At 40.5% G+C, this 12,992-nt stretch overlaps 1 protein-coding gene across 1 annotated transcript; it reads right to left on the minus strand.

Moving 5' to 3' along the window:
* Nucleotides 1–169: 169 nt before the first annotated feature.
* On the minus strand, nt 170–5,632 carry ccdc112 (coiled-coil domain containing 112). Its single transcript, XM_031856642.1, has 13 exons — nt 4,778–5,632; nt 4,182–4,303; nt 3,827–3,916; nt 3,546–3,621; nt 3,063–3,189; nt 2,652–2,768; nt 2,312–2,449; nt 1,764–1,885; nt 1,387–1,513; nt 1,010–1,177; nt 666–764; nt 464–582; nt 170–377 (listed from the first exon to the last, which is right to left on the minus strand). The coding sequence occupies exons 1-13, from the start codon at nt 4,963–4,965 to the stop codon at nt 347–349; spliced, it is 1,524 nt and encodes a 507-aa protein (XP_031712502.1). The 5' UTR covers nt 4,966–5,632; the 3' UTR covers nt 170–346.
* Nucleotides 5,633–12,992: the final 7,360 nt, after the last annotated feature.

Consider the following 12,992-nt stretch of genomic DNA (forward strand, 5'->3'; position numbering starts at 1 on the left):
AGTTTTATCTCTATGGAAGACACAAGAAGTACACATTATAAAGATTGACTGTTTGGAGATTATTTTTGCAAAATAATAACATTGTTACCAGTGAACAATTTCAATAGAGGAAAAATAGACCACCAGAGATAAGACATTGTGAAGTTTAAAGAAAAGATTTTATTTAAAATACCAGTTTTGTCAAATGTAAGTTAATATAATTCATAGCAGCACATAGTAGATTCAAAGAAAGGCAGAATCTGTTTTTTTATTGCGTACATTTTCACTTTATCACATTTCTATAAAAACAGAAAACTGAATTCTCAATGCATTTTAGGACTGCTTGGTTGACTTTCATTGTTGCTCATCACAGGTCTTGTCTCCAAGTTGGAACAGCTCTGCAACAAAATGACAGAACATTTGAGTGATTTAACAATCACCTGTTATTACCCAAAACACCACACAAAAGTTGGGGCAATCAGACCTGTGAAACATCTGCAGCACAGGCCCTCCTCCTGAAGATCCAATGTGTTTCAATCGCTCCTCCCATCCCTTAGTGGGACGGGTGAGCCTGGAGGGGTCTCTGCTGACGTGACCATCCACCTGAATAATGAACATAATAATAATGAACTCTGTTTATTTAAGCTTTTAAAATGTTTGGGACTTGTTCACTGCATAACCCTTACCTTCTCCTTTAACTTAGCAGTGATCCTCCTCTGTCTCTCCTCTTCTTCTTTTACCCTCAGCTGTTTCTCCTGAAGCTTTGCCTCCAACTTGTGAAGATCCTGCAGAAAGGCACGTTTTGCATTTTACACCATGCAGTCATTTATCTTCTAACACTAGCCTTGGTATTTATTCCCACATTTGAAAAACTGGAAAAATAGCTTTCATCTCTTAAATACTTTACAACCTCACAAAACAAGACCTGTGCTCCAGTGAGAAAGTCTGGCCCTTCGAAGTGGTGACACCGAGTAAAAACAGACAAACGACTGGTGCTTCTTGGTGTCTCTGTAATTCTCAGACTTCATACCCTTTCATTAAATCGTTTGATGACCTTTGCTGCCTCCCTTCTCCTCTCGTCCATCTCCCTCTGCTCCTCCTCTTTCCCCCTCCTCTCCTTTTCTTCCTCCTCCTCTCTCCTCAGTCGTAGCTGCTCCTCAACTGTCAGCTTCACTTCCAGCTGCCGGCGCCGCTCTTCCTGAAAAACAGAACATTTTCTGATAAAGCTAAAAAGGACACCAAGCATATTTATATCAATGTATGTATGTGTATCGTTTTTCAATGCTAAATTAATTCAGAGACGCACAAACAAGTACATATAAAATACATAATCACTATCTTTGATGAACCACAACCACAGTAAAATGACTTTTCACACACACACACACACACACACACACAAAGCACCATTGCCCGCCTCCTTTTTTGTATCTCCTCAGCCAGCCTCTGCTCCTCCTCCTGTTCCTTATTCCTCCTCTTCTCTTCCTTCCATTCCTCCAGTCGTCGCACTGCCTCCCTCCTCTCCTCCTCAGTCCTTGAACAGAAGAGGATAAAACACAATGAAACAGATGTGACACCAAAGTGACAAAAAAAAGTGCAAATAAAGTCCCCAAATTCACTTTTATTAAAAGTGGCCATTGAAAGACTTTGGGTGCTCATCATGTCTGGCGGGATCGTTTGACTTTGGGGTGCATTTCACAGCTTCAGCCAGGAAATCAAAATCTGCTCCACCTCATCTTCATGTTTTTGTTTTTTTATTCTATTCTGCTCCACTTCTGACTCACCTGTGTTGGTGGGCCTGGCTCTTGGCCTCCTTCTCCCTCCTTCCTGCCTCCTCCTTCTCCTCCTGACTCTGTATTCTGGTCTGGCGTTCCCGATGCTTGCTGGCTTTCCACCGTTGAATAGCCTGGGTACGGTACGAACACAAGTACAACATATTTAAAAGACTCTTTCTCTGAGCTCCGGCTTTATACAGAATAGGTTGTACTTTATTGTACACACAACCTGGTGGAGTAAACAACAGAATTTTAAAGATGTTCAAATTTTATCCCAAAAAATGAATGACTGATGAACAGAAATAAACAAGAGACAGTAACTCAACAAATGGATCAAATAATATTGAAAACTGATTGTGGATAAACACCTACGGCGATTCAAATTTATTATTATTTTTTATTTATGTAGAGAACACCTAACAGAACTTTATCACAAAACTACATTTATTTTGTAGAATGACAAAAAAAAGCACTCCAAGAGACATTAGTAGTTAAGTCTGGGCCGAGACAGTCACTGGACACTGGGGGAAAAAAGTTCATTTCCAGCCCTGTTGTACCTCTCTCTTTTTGTCCTGCAGGTAGATCAGCTCCTGACGCCAGTCCTCGTGTTGATCGATCTCCTCCAGTGTTTTACCAGGCAAGTACAGCTTTGCCTCTTTCCTGTAGGCTGCTTGCCCACTGTGCTTTGTCCAAACCTGTAAATCAAAGAGATTACAGCCGGACAGACGGGGATCTTGAGGTGATCAACCTTTGGCTTAGCATCCGCTGCAGCAAAACATTGAACACTGTTGTGGTGTTGTGTCTGCATTGATCCTGAACTAGGAAGGTGGCAGATGAAAGGAGACTTTTCATTAACTTATTGCAAGTTATCAAGACAGAAAAACAGTAATGTCTTACTTTTAGGAAGGCTTGGTGGTCATATTGGTCCCAGCCACCACAAGCGCCTCCTGTCTTCAGCAGGAAAGACTCCAGTGCTCGGACCTCTGCAGGGAGGTCTCTGTCTGGGGGTTTGGTCTAGTAGGAATAAAATCATGAATGAAATGCTGAATAAGTCAGAATTATGGATGCATTTAAAAAAAAAAAAAAAAAAAGACACTTCGAATGTAATAAACATTATCTGTCAACTCGTAACACACCGTTTAATGATTTCAAACATGTTCTCCGTCTCAAGAGCTCAAGATATTTTCATCACATCCTTTAGATTCAACACTCAAACACAAACTTGGCTGTCCCTCTTCTTTTCATTGCATGAATGATGACAACAGAGGAAATACAGGAAACGGAGGAGAAGGAAGATGAGAGGCCGACCTTCACGGTGGGAGCCGTGTGTAGTTTGGGGTCTGATTTGACAGAAACGTTCACGTTTTCAATCTTCTTCTCATAAGCAGCAATCTCCTGTCTGCATGTCCTCTCCTCCTTCAGAAGTTCCGCAAAGCTGAGAGGAGCCGAGAAACACAGAAGACAATTATTCATGTTTTCATTAGCGTACACATATTCACTCCCACTGTGGAGCAAACACTGATCAGCACCTGTTTTATTTGCCTGCCTAATTGGGTGTACATAACCTTGTAAAGTTTTATTTATCTTTATATATTTAAATAACTTTATTCATGGGATTAAATGTGTATTAGATTGCATTGTATGAAATAGTGTGTGTTTTCTAATATTAATATGTATGTAACTGAACATTAAGTTAAAAGTGGTATTTCCTAATAAAGGAAGTTACATTGTATTGCGGTTTGTACTTTTCTGGTCAAAATAGGTGTGAAGTTGTTTAGTGCATCCTGTTACCATGAGCGCTCTTCCTCTTTTAGGGAGTTAATTGAGATTTCCACCTCTGACATTATTTCCTTCAGTCTTTCAATCACTGAAAACGCAAGTAGAAAAGCAGAAACATGAATACAAATCAGCTTTTCACTGTACATGAGTATGACACTACAATCCCCGTGCTTTTACTGAGCAGTGCACTACTTTACGATGGCATCTTTTCTATGGATGTAGCAGAATGGCACAAATATTAAAGATTGTTTATAAGGCACTATAAAACAAACACTGCTGGGTATTAAACTTACACTCGGGAGTTGGCTTCACATCTACTAGCTGTCTCTGAAACTTCCTCACACCATTATGAATCTTCACTAGCTGCCTTTGAAGGTTCATCTCTAAGGGAAAAGAAATGCAAAGAACATGAATAGCAGTTTTTATCAAAGTGGTAAAGTGTCGAGGGTGGATGTCTCCGTTAACATTGGTTTACTGCTCTGACTCGACTTCCGGGAAGTAGGCAGAGAAAAGGACATGGATATAAATCTTCACAATGGAGTATTTTATACCACATGGTGTTAAGGCTGTCTTAGAGGTATATGCACCATGCCACATTAGACAAACTGGGGGGAATGTTAGGCTACTGTAATGTAAAGAAAGACCCACTCTCAGCATTTCTTTCTTCTTCCAGCACTTTTTCGTACACTTCCAGTTCTCCAGTCACATCTGTCCAGCCGTTCTTTCTGCACTGAACACTCAACGTCCTCTCTTTCTCCAACTTTTCAATCCTGAGAGGTGAGAGTACATTGCATCATTGACCAGTGATCAATAGTAAGGTTTAAACTCTCCCTGATGTCAAAGTCCCTGCGTGATTTGACGTGTTACAGTGGTTTAGTGATTGGTTATATAAGTACGGCACACATGCTTTTTTATTTACAGTGGTGCCTCAGCAACACCAAATCAGTTCTTGCTATTGTCGAGTTTGTATGAAAAGTGTTATTTTAATTTCCATACAAAACATGTGTGTGAAGTATTTGAGGGAAACACACACCATGCACTGTTACACGATCCAATACATTATGCCTGCGGTAAATGCCATTTTGAAGCTGATACATGAGGCACATTGTGTTTGTTGACACCAGAGCTGTATCTGATGTTGGTCTCTCTCATCAATTTGTCCACCAATGGATCTGTACACTGGAGGTGAAGCGGTTGAGGCTTCAGAATGAAATGTTAAACAAACACTGAGCAGCTTCACTCACTGCCTCCGGGTTTTCTCGGCTTCCCTGAGAAAGTGAGCAGCTCTCTGCGTGACGAGCCTCTGATCCACGCTGTCACTGCCGACAGCAGAAGATGAGCAGAGCTGCTGGACACGGATGGAGTCTCCCTCTCCCTGCTCACGTTCATTCAGGGAAAGCAAGACACAACAGCTGATCGCAGTGCACTGCATAGCAGCGACTGCAGGGGTGTAAATTCAATGCATTCTGGATCAACGCAGCGTCCGATAATGGAAGCTCGTACATCAGGGAACCGCACCACGAGGAGCGGGCAACAAAGTCACACACAATGCTAGTTTTACTACCAGGGGCAAAATGTGCTCTTACAAAATACCACACAAACAGTACACAGTAAAGACACGACAAGCTCACATCGGACTACGTTAGATAGATCTCCTGTAGCTAGCTAACGTTAGCTAGCATTGGTTAACATTACGCCATATCTCCTGGTGTCCTTGAACACGTTAAACATCTGAGATGAGTGAAATGTTGTCGACTACATGTCAATTTGAGACCAAATGCATTGGATATCTCTGTGATAGCTACCGAGCCATGTTTATCAGCGCATCGTGTGGTTGCTAGGGCGGCCATGTTTAAGTGAATCTGTAAACAAAACAAACATTTTTACAAACGTGCTCCTGTAGTTACTGGCTCCTACCAGCAGAGGGCGCTGCTCATCATGAATCCGTTGGACGTGAAAGACTGGACTGGACTTGAATATAGCTGGTGCTGTTTAGTTTAGTTTAGTTTAGTTTATTTATTTTGCACAGTTCAAACAATACAATCAAAATAAACTAACATAATTAGATAAATGAATAGCACGGTGCAGGAAGAGGTAAAAAGCCAACTGGGCTTATTTGAAGCCTTCACCTAACGTTATATAATATTACAATTTAAAAAAATTACAGAGAACATCAAGTGAATATGCATAAGATATGACTCCGTAAAATATTATTGGCAAGATGTTTTAGAAGATATGAAATATGATAATAATATCAATACATTACAAACAACAAAATAAAAAAATAAAATAAAATAAAAATAATTGTAATAGTCATAGTAATTGTGTCGAGTGTGTGCGAGCATGTGTGTGCATGTGAGAGTAAGCATGGGCTTGTGTTTGTTCAGGGGATGTTGGTTTAAACACCTGCAGTAACTCCTAAACAATAGTAATGCTACAAATCCCTCAGAGTGAAACAACTATAACTGTAATACAACAGCTAAAACAAGAAAGACATGAACAATAATACATAAAAAAGCAATTACTAAACAGCAATTCGATTTTCTGCTGTAAAAGCTCAGATGATCAGGCTACACGATGGGAGACAAACCTCGTGTAACCAGGAGACTGTAACCATGACGACTTGTTCTTCTATGAGAGATGGATGAATGGGTCTAGAAATACTGCAGCCGATACAAATAACTGATATGTGAAAACTGTTGAGTGTAAACTCCCTCCCAGGTTGCTAATCTCCCGAATTGCCTCTAAAAATACGTAGGACATGAACTCAGTGTCATCAATGGTGGCTGAAAATCCTCTTTTGAATAGTTTAGATGATGGGCTACTAAAAAGAAGAAGCACTGTAACACTGTAAGACTTTTCTTGAAATGAACATGTAATATACTTTTCGTGGCCCACTTCCTAAGGTACAGAAACATCTATCTGTACTCTGCTTCAACGAGATGGTTAGAGTTACCTGCACGTCACACTCTCTCAAATAACAGCCAATGTCTTCTACCGAGGCCGAGGTTTATTTCTGTAACAGCCTTCTTATGATGGCCGACAGCTATAATTATTACGTGAGGTGGCCCCGAGTGACAATCAGAGAATAAAGAGGAGAGAGAAAGAAAGAGTGAGAGGGAGTATAAATAGAAACCTGAACCCATTATTGAGTGCAGATATTGGGGATGGTCTCTCCCATGAGTTGTCATCGCAACATAAATAGCAACCGCTCTCCTAAATGAAGAGCGTTACAATTTACTGTCTTCGTCCTCGGCCAAGGGACTCACTTCATTTGATAAATGAGACAGGCAGGTATGAACCTTCACATGGTTGGTATAACAAATCAAACAAAACATGCTGGTACAATGCAGGGGGTTTCCAAACAGGGATTTGGTAACACAAATGCAACTGTCAAAGAGGGGTACAGTGTAGGTCAGCTCCAGAAATAAACGGAGGGAAACACTTTGACTTCCTTCTTTTTTTCTTGATAACATCTTGTGAGAAAGAGTGTCAAAGTTAAACAAATTAAAACTCAGTTGGACAAAAATAGGCTATCTCATACAAAGAACCCTTGTATGAAACTATTTTGCGCTGTGAAAGAGACATTTTCTAAGTTATTGTTGGATACATGTCCTGCATGGGAATATATATTTTTTATTGCCTCGATATGATACATAAATATTTACAGCTTGAGTCTACTAGATTTTTTCCCGACCTTTGAACTGCACACTCACTGTCTTCCTCACCAGATAGTGTTTTTTTTCAGTTGTCATGATGACCTGATTTAACAGGTGGTTGTAAGACAGTGTGGTGGAAGAAGTACTCGGCTCTTTTACTCAAATAAAAATACCACAGTATAGAAAGTAAAGACCGGCATCCAAACTTTTACTTCAGTAAAAGCAGATTCAAATATACTTAACATATCCAAAGTAGCATAGTCATTACACTGAATGGCCAATTTCAGAATAATATCTATTATATTATTGGATTATTTGATGCTTTTATGTAATGTCATTATTGTTGTTTTACTTCTTCATGTACTGTTGGGTAGCTTAATACATAAATAATACATCATTATGTAGTTGTTGATTATGTTTTGTATTAATAATAAGAATCTATGATGCAACTAAAGCTTTCAAATACGTGAAGCAATGTAGAACTATGAAGTGGCAAAAAATAGAAATACTCAAGTAAAGTACAAGTACCTCAAAATTGTTGTTCAACCACTGCACAAAAATGTAGGTCGCACGATGTCAAGTGAGCAAACTCAATTCGCGGAAGCAGATCTCGTGATAAAGAGCTGGGAGGAACTAATCAGGGGAACTTCGGATTAATATACTTTTTATTATCAAACTAATAATTCATTTGGTTATTTTTGACAATTTCTTTCACAAGAGTCAAAGTGCTTCCCCCTCACGGAGGGCAACAAAAAAAGGGAAAGTGAGACAGAAAGAAAGACATGACCTTTGACCTCTTCTGAGGAGCTTAATAGACTGTTTGGAAATGTTATGAGACCCGATCTCTGTAAACTGAGAGGTCAGCTTTGCATTCATGGACGGTGGAACTCTGAACTTCCCTCCTGTCGCTTCTTTGAATTAGGCTTATTTATGACATCTGCCTCTCTGTTGATTGGTAGATATATGTGTGAGTGTGTGTGAGTGTGTGTGTGTGTGTGTGTGTGTGTGTGTGTGTGTGTGTGTGTGTTTGAGTGTGTTTGTGTTGCGTCTGTTTTTCTGACACCACAGGTGAATGTGTTTACGTGTGGAAACCTTCCTGTTACTGAATGGAAGTGTTTTCAGTCAACATGCCTGTTTTAATAAGGGTTAACTATGTGGACAAACACTACACACGTAAACAACATGCATAGACAAAATTGCATACCTGCATGGCGACACACACACACACACACACACACACACACACACACACACACACTCATTTGTTCTGACACCTGACGAGTGCTGTAAATGCATATGGTGTTAAAAAGAAACATGACCTGCTACGTCTTGCACACATTGGGCATGTTAGACTCAGAATACAACTGCGAATGCATTTGTGTGTGTGTGTGTGTGTGTGTGTGTGTGTGTGTACATATCAGTATATGTGTGTGGTAAGGAGCTTGGGAAGGCAGGGGGAAATCGATCAGTCTAATTGCTTTTCCTGCTGTGCTTCTCTTTCTGGTTCTCTCTAGTGACATCAACATTTCTCCAGATGTACCTTTGGGCCTCTCGAACATGTCTCTTGTAACTAATCATTTCTTAACGTGTGTGCATATTTAAGGGCCTTACATGCTAACATATGAATACACCCTGTATGTGTGGCAGTCAGTTTCTTCCTATATCTGACATGTATCCTTTACATCTAGGCTTCGTATGAGCTATTATTATATTACATTTCAAAGAATGATTTGGGGCAGAGATGAGACTTTGGACTAGAGCACAGGTGTCTTACCTGAGGGTCGGTATCCAGAAATCTGAGGGGACACAAGACAATTAACAGAATCGAAAGAAGACGAAAATAAATATATATATGACAACTTTACCTCTCAAGACCTCTTAAAATAATGAACATGTAAAAATTCTTTAAATGACTCTCACGACTCTGATATATAGTGTGTGACAAAGGGGTCTCAAATGCAACTTTCTGTCTTTTTTTAAGTTGTTGTAGGGCAAAAAAAAAGGTTGGCGATGACAAAGTTTAGATAGATTGCCATGAACCTTTGGCAGAGAGACCCTCATGATGCCCAGAGTTGGAATTCTAATTCCCTCAGTGATCATCTGACCTTTCATCTAACACCACCAGCAGGTCAACGTTTCCACTTGTTCAGCACTTCAGCTCAGGATAGCTTGAAATGAGTTGTATTAATGAGCATTTATGACACATTTCTGAATTTCTTTTCTTAAAATGTCGATTTTTGTAGCATTTGCATTTTAAGTAAGTTGCAGCCATAAACTCATGACATTGAGTTTGGTTGATTGGATCTAAAAAGTCTACAAAAATGCATCGTGTTTATTGTAGAAGACCTTATGGATATGCCACCACCTGGTAGCTCAGCAGCTCTCTTTTGGTCGTTTTTACTTATACCATCAGCCACTGAGGAGATGCCCTTGTCCAGAGTGGCTCTCACACAGTCACTGCAGTCCTTTCCTTACCCACACACTCCACATGGTGATGTACAGTTTCCCCGATGTCCTCACACGACCTGCTGAGAGACATGTTCTTAATCTACCGCTTTAAATGTGGCGAGGTGCGTTGCTCACATAGTAGAAATATAACACTGGAACATTTTGCAGTTCAAAGTTACCTTGGAAACAGCTGGTTAGATGCACCAAAAGGCCCATTTATCAAATGTCTATCGAATGGACCTGGAGATTGTTTCTGTAAAAGTGTTGTGGATTCTTCATTCTTTCTTTGTCTATATTTTAGAAATAAGGTATAATAAAATTTAGATAAACATCTATACTTTGCCCAATTAACTTTGTGCATCACATCGGAGCTCACGTGGTTTGAATTTGGTAATGCTGGGATGATGCTTGTTTGTATAGCCTACATCTAATTTAATAAGATAAAGACCAGAATAAAGTCGTTGCAAGTGGGTCAGCCCTCGTGTCAGAGATGATCATTATTACTGTCACGGGATACACACGGTCAGAGTTCGGGCTAACAAATATACGTCATATTCTGTTGGAGCATTAAATCATTTTAGATTGCAATGCCTCGACTAACAAACTGCTTTGCTGAGGTTGCAAGCAGACAAAAGCAAATCTGTTTTCAGCTTTTTGAATATGTTCTTACTGAAGCTAAAGGAATAATTCAACATCTTAGGAAAAAATGCTTATTTACTTTTTTTTTTTTTTCAACAGAGTGCCTGTACTATAGATATGAGGCTACAGCCAGGAGATAGCTTAGCTTAGCATAATGCCTGGAAACACGGGGACACAGCATGAAATGCTCTGAGAAGAACAGTTGAGGAATTGTATAACCTAGTCGTGAATCAAACTCCTTTCCTTACAGTATTTCAACAGTAGTTCACTCTGAACATATTCACACCGTGAAGTGATTTTGTGAAAGTAAAGCAAAATATCCCTGCTGCAAGTTCAGTGCATCAACTTCATTGACTTGTCGTTAGTAAATCCCATAACTGTAAAACGTCACAGCATCTGTTAAATAAGGAGCAGCAGCTGTGGCCTGCAAGGCCCCTGTTCTCTTCAAGTTGATTAAGCATTAGAATAAGGGAATGAAGGCTCACGTGGAGCCTGACGGTAGTTACTGGGGGTTTTACCACGCAGCTCTGTCACTTACCGCCGCTAACTTTACACCCTTATTTGTGTTTCTGTGTGTGTGTGTGTTTGTAAGAGAGAGAGAATTACAGTTACAGAGATGACCTGTGGGGGCTAAGAGAGGAGTTGATTACAGACGTGCCACTCAGGGTTCACAGAGTGTAATGCCAGTGTATGAGTGAGTGTGTGTGTGTGTGTGTGTGTGTGGTTTAATGAGCAGGCAGTCCATGGTGCTGCTGGTGTCACCCTACCCATGTGTTAATAGGAGGGATAAAGCTCCAGTCAGAGCGAAAGCCTCTGCCACAGAGAGGTTAGCCTCTTACAGATGATTGTACACAGGGAAAGGAAAAGGAAAGAAGGAGACTACCATGGGTTTTGAAAGTTTAATCATCCTCAGTATTGAACTCTGGCAGACGTTTGGACCCGACTCTACTGATTTTGAGAAGCCTTTGGAAGTTTCTTCCTTTTCATGCCAAAAAGATTGTCATGCCTTGAGGACTTCTGAGAACCTACACATCAGCCACAGAGAGAAAAGCTTCAATAGGAAAAATTAAATGGAGCATTGTCAAGTGCTCTGACTTTGATGGGCAAAGTGGAATTTCTTTTAATCTGGTTTACGGGCAGATCAGCTCTTATTTATTCCCCTCCCTTTGCCACACCAATGACTATGTGTGACTCTCTGTGCCCCACAAGCTGTTTTTAAGTCCCTTTGTTATGACAAAAAACAAATACCCCATTGATTCAGCATTGCACTCCTATAACACTGTCCGATACACGAAAGACATGCGAGACATGATACAATGCAGTAGTATCATCAGTTTTTATTCCACACATTCCCCTTCCTTGTCAAAATCTGGCACCCACATTAACCATAATGCAACTTGACTGGCCGGCAGTTCAGTGGGAGAACCAGGTGTATTACGCTAGGTGTGACTAACGTGGCCTCAATCCGCTAGCCTCAAGCTGAGATGAGGAGCGGGCTGCAGAGGTCCGGAAGCTTACTTCATTCTAACTCTACATCAGGCTTTTTCTTCACATAGTAGTACCTCCCAAGACCTGTGAACAATCTGTGATGCATAAAATCAATGGAGTAAGGGTGTCCCCTTAAAGCACAATATTAGTCTATCTGTGTGTGCATGCAGATAAAGATATGGAGGTAAGGGAGAGGGAGCTAAATTTAGAGATGAGAGAGAACGAAGGGAGTGTATCAGTGTGATCGTGAGTAACGGACACCAGCAGGTTGGATCATCTAGTTTATCATCTGGACACTGGATCTGTCCCTTGCAGCTTAAGACCAGAGCAAACACTCTTTGTGTGAATTATCAACTGCTGAGACAGACAGACAGAGAGAGAGAGAGAGAGAGAGAGAGAGAGAGAGAGAGAGAGAGAGAGAGAGAGAGACTGTGTGTGCACTTTCACACATGCAAGGCATGACATACTTGTTAAACAGGCAAACTAGACAATACTACACAAGATTAGAACATAATATAATACAATAGAACAGAACAGAACGGAATCTGTGTTTGATTGCAGAGCCACAGTGAGATGCTGGGGAAGGTACAGTGCATGCGGTGATTCGACAGGAAAAGGAGGCACCTTGTGGAAATGGTGGATTCTGAAAAGAGCGTGGGCAGGCCTGATGAGTCAGTGTGGCAGATGGTTTGGCATTGGCAACCAATGTGGGCACAGCCAAGCATTTAGACTGATCAAGAGGAATTGTTGTGCAGGGTGAACGCTAAATGAGCTGGAAGCGTTTTTATCTTGGTCTCGTATGAAAAGAAAGAATTAACGAAGACAAAGAAATACTCCACATGAAAGGATTTCTTTTTTTTAACTCAACCTGCGTCCTATTGTTTGGAGATCAATCCAAATATGAACTTGTTTGGTGACAGAATGTGGACATTTATCTTTTCATGCTACCTGCATTTTACCTTGCATGTACAGTAAATGGTAATACAACTTGCCTCTTGTATTTGAAGTATTGCAACTTCATCTTAGGTACTTTATTACTGTATTTCTGCAGCCCTGACCTGTGTCTACAGGTACTAAGCTGGAGTTAGTTTACTGAGGACGCTAACTCATTGCAATGACAATCTGTGTGAAAGAACATGCACAGGTGACGTAAAAATAAAACTCATGTTACATTTATTGTGATAAAAGTCCAACAAAAGCTAAATCACGAGTGGCCATTATTCAT

Source organism: Anarrhichthys ocellatus, unplaced genomic scaffold (genome assembly GCF_004355925.1).
Source record: "Anarrhichthys ocellatus isolate YVR2014 unplaced genomic scaffold, GSC_Weel_1.0 scaffold17, whole genome shotgun sequence".
In the NCBI taxonomy this organism is placed as follows: Eukaryota; Metazoa; Chordata; class Actinopteri; order Perciformes; family Anarhichadidae; genus Anarrhichthys; species Anarrhichthys ocellatus.

Excerpts from the sequence above, each read along its gene's own strand:
- ccdc112 (XM_031856642.1), bottom strand. The coding sequence starts at position 4,965 with ATGCAGTGCACTGCGATCAGCTGTTGTGTCTTGCTTTCCCTGAATGAA. Across the intron at positions 3,622-3,826 it reads TGTGAAGCCAACTCCCGAGT|TGATTGAAAGACTGAAGGAA; the intron begins GTAAGTTTAATA and ends TTGCGTTTTCAG. Across the intron at positions 2,450-2,651 it reads ACCACCAAGCCTTCCTAAAA|GTTTGGACAAAGCACAGTGG; the intron begins GTAAGACATTAC and ends TTTGATTTACAG.